The sequence below is a fragment of the Branchiostoma belcheri genome, unplaced genomic scaffold (assembly GCF_001625305.1).
Source record: "Branchiostoma belcheri isolate BF01 breed outbred unplaced genomic scaffold, Haploidv18h27 scaffold98, whole genome shotgun sequence".
Lineage (NCBI taxonomy): Eukaryota > Metazoa > Chordata > Leptocardii > Amphioxiformes > Branchiostomatidae > Branchiostoma > Branchiostoma belcheri.
The window spans coordinates 983,234-986,041 of NW_017804664.1; the positions used below are offsets into that span (position 1 = coordinate 983,234).

The following is a 2,808-nucleotide window of genomic DNA, read 5'->3' on the forward strand; positions in this document are numbered from 1 at the left end:
GCAAGTCGTCTTGAGTTCTAGTCGCCTTGAAAAAGTTATGTGTAAAGCAGGCCTATATCAATTTGGTCTTGTGGTATTAGTTGGCAAGATGATCCTGTGATTAGGATTTTTGACTCATCAGAATCAGAAGGTTCTGGGTTCGAATCCCTGGCAGGCTCCAGTGACCTGTCTTTAGGAAAGGTACTAGTACTTTAGACCTATTTGTGCACTAATTGTAAAAGTGACTACCTAAGCTTTGGTTAGGGACATCCTATGGATAGAAGTTAGGATTTAAGCTAGGCCTAGCTTTAGCTAGGTTTCCAGGATTTTAGCTAGGCCTAGCTTTAGCTAGGTGTCCAGGATTTTAGCTAGGCCTAGCTTTAGCTAGGTGTCCAGGCTTTTAACTAGGCCTAACTTTAGCTAGGTGTCCAGGATTTTAGCTAGGCCTAGCTTTAGCTAGGTGTCCAGGACTTTAGCTAGGCCTAGTTTTAGCTAGGTGTCCAGGATTTTAGCTAGGCCAAGCTTTAGCTAGGTGTCCAGGATTTTAGCTAGGCCTAGCTTTAGCTAGGTGTCCAGGATTTTAGCTAGGCCTAGCTTTAGCTAGGTGTCCAGGATTTTTTACCAGTGCACCCAAATATTTTCATAGGTTTAACGTATGTAAAGATGTTAAATGTGTAATAGTTACAGCATATTCTTAACATCTGAGTGTCAGAAAAAATAATGTAATCATTGTTATACTCACAGTTTAAGTTATACTTAGAGTACTTTTCTTGAAATAAAACATATTTATAGTTTTTGCTGACATTCTACTTATCTTATCTTACTAGTACATAACAGGTGGACCTAAAATATTTTTTTCAGCTTGGGTGTAGCAGTGCACCTATTCCTGAATTTCGAGCCCTGAAAGCGAAGAATAGAACCTACCCTTCTGCCCATGAGTCTGTTGGTGAGGGTAGACTTGCCAGAGTTAGGTGCTCCTACAATGGCTACTGTCATCACACGGGCTTCTGCAGGCTGGCCTGGGACTGTAGCTGTGACATCTGGTGTAGCAGGAATGACAAGAAAATATATAATGAAGTTCATGCCAAAGGCCACACCAATTTGATTTCTTGGTTAACGGATTTTTAAAGAAAAATAATGGAGTGGGCAGGCGAAAAAAATAATAACAGGCCTAAGTAAGCATCGTATTATGGCCCAAAATGGTACAATAGGAGCCATGAAGTCAACACACCAGGCTGGTTCAAAATTTTGAGCTTTTTATGATACCACTGCATTGAAAGATGGAATAACTGTAACAACTAGGAAGAAAAAGACTGTTTTCAACTGTTCAGGGCAAAATATGAGCATTTTGCACTTGATTCTGAATTTTTATTTTTATTTGCAAATCAGAAAAAAAAATGAAGCGGGCAAATCCGTTAACCAAGAACTTAAATTGGTGTGGCCCAAGGGCTAATTGCAAACAGACATTGACAAAAACAGGAATACAGAATGTGGTGATTTAAAACTACAAAATGTATATGCTAACATGGGGTTCTACGTATATGGTCTGCTTATTTAACGTACTCTACATGTATATCTACTTTAAAACTAATAAAACGTTGGTGTACAGGGTAAAGAGTGGATGTGCCTTACATAAATAAGAAACATGGTAATTGCTAATCTATTCTATTCTATTACTATAATATATAACACTTGAACATACAAGCACACATTTTACTTGTATGGAATTCTAATAGAGCTATGTATATGTACCTAGTGCTGTGTATCTGAACCCAGATTTAGGTTCAGGTCCGGATTCAAGTCCAGTGGTTTAGGTTCAGTTTCGGACTTGTAAGTCCGGACCTAAACCCATGGCATATACAAATTTGCATGTTGGCAACCTTGCAATGTTGTCTGGGTAAAACTGTAGCCACATAACATGGAGGCCGGTACTTGACGATGCCTGATGGCAATGTTTTCTTCATTTTGCAGCAGATCTTGCAATCTATGGAAGGTTTTACTAGGTGGTTTGGAAAGAAAGGGGTATGTGACAGGTTTTTTTTTTTTAATATGTCCGGAATTGGTTCTTTTAGGTTTTTTGGACTTGAACCTAAACATTTTTACCAGTCTGGAACCAGTCCAGTGAACCGGTAATCCGTACACAACACAGCACTATATGTACCTAGAGTAAACAAATTTTGGTACAGCTCCACAGGTTTAACTTTAGATACAGATCCAAGATTTTGTGACATATAGGTTTACCCCATTTCCATAGTGTCTGAATCTCATCTTTTGACTGCCTATTATTCTGCCTATCAATCTTCCCTCACCCATGTGCTGTCTACCTACCGGTATATATTCTCAAGCTCAACCCTTTTCCTGTACCTGATGTTTTGACCTCTTGGCATTCTGTCTGTCATTCTTCCCTCACCCATGTGCTGTCTACCTAGACATACTCTCAAGCTCACCCCATTTCTTACGCCTGATGTTTTGACCTGTCATTCTGCCTGCCAATCATCCCTCCCACCCACCTATTGTCAACCTACTCTGTCCAGTCAATAAACACCCAAAGTCCCAAACCCACAATGCAAAACATCAAAAACAATTATTATAATTTATATTTTCTTAATAACTGGAGCCTCACATTGTCCATTGTTTGATGTGCCGTCACTATGTAAGTCATTCTTGAAGCCTGCTACTGTGGTTAGGTAATTCCTCTGTAGCCTCATTTGACACAGGGCTGACAAAAACGATTCCATAATGATTAAAAAGTGATTTCATTTCAGTTTTTCATTAGCCTGGGTGCCATACCATTTTTTTGTCCCATATTCTCTCCCTAATTTTGTTAAG

General features: G+C 39.2%; 1 protein-coding gene across 1 annotated transcript in view; it reads right to left on the minus strand.

The window, feature by feature from the left end:
• LOC109461999 (GTPase Era, mitochondrial-like) overlaps positions 1 to 2,808 on the minus strand; it is a 24,129-nt gene that overhangs the window by 18,477 nt on the left and 2,844 nt on the right. The window contains exons 2-3 of the mRNA XM_019758482.1: positions 2,603 to 2,698; positions 904 to 1,019 (exon numbers count right to left, since the gene is read on the minus strand). Coding sequence (XP_019614041.1) covers positions 904 to 1,019; positions 2,603 to 2,698 — 212 coding nt within the window. The remainder of the gene's footprint in view (positions 1 to 903; positions 1,020 to 2,602; positions 2,699 to 2,808) is intronic.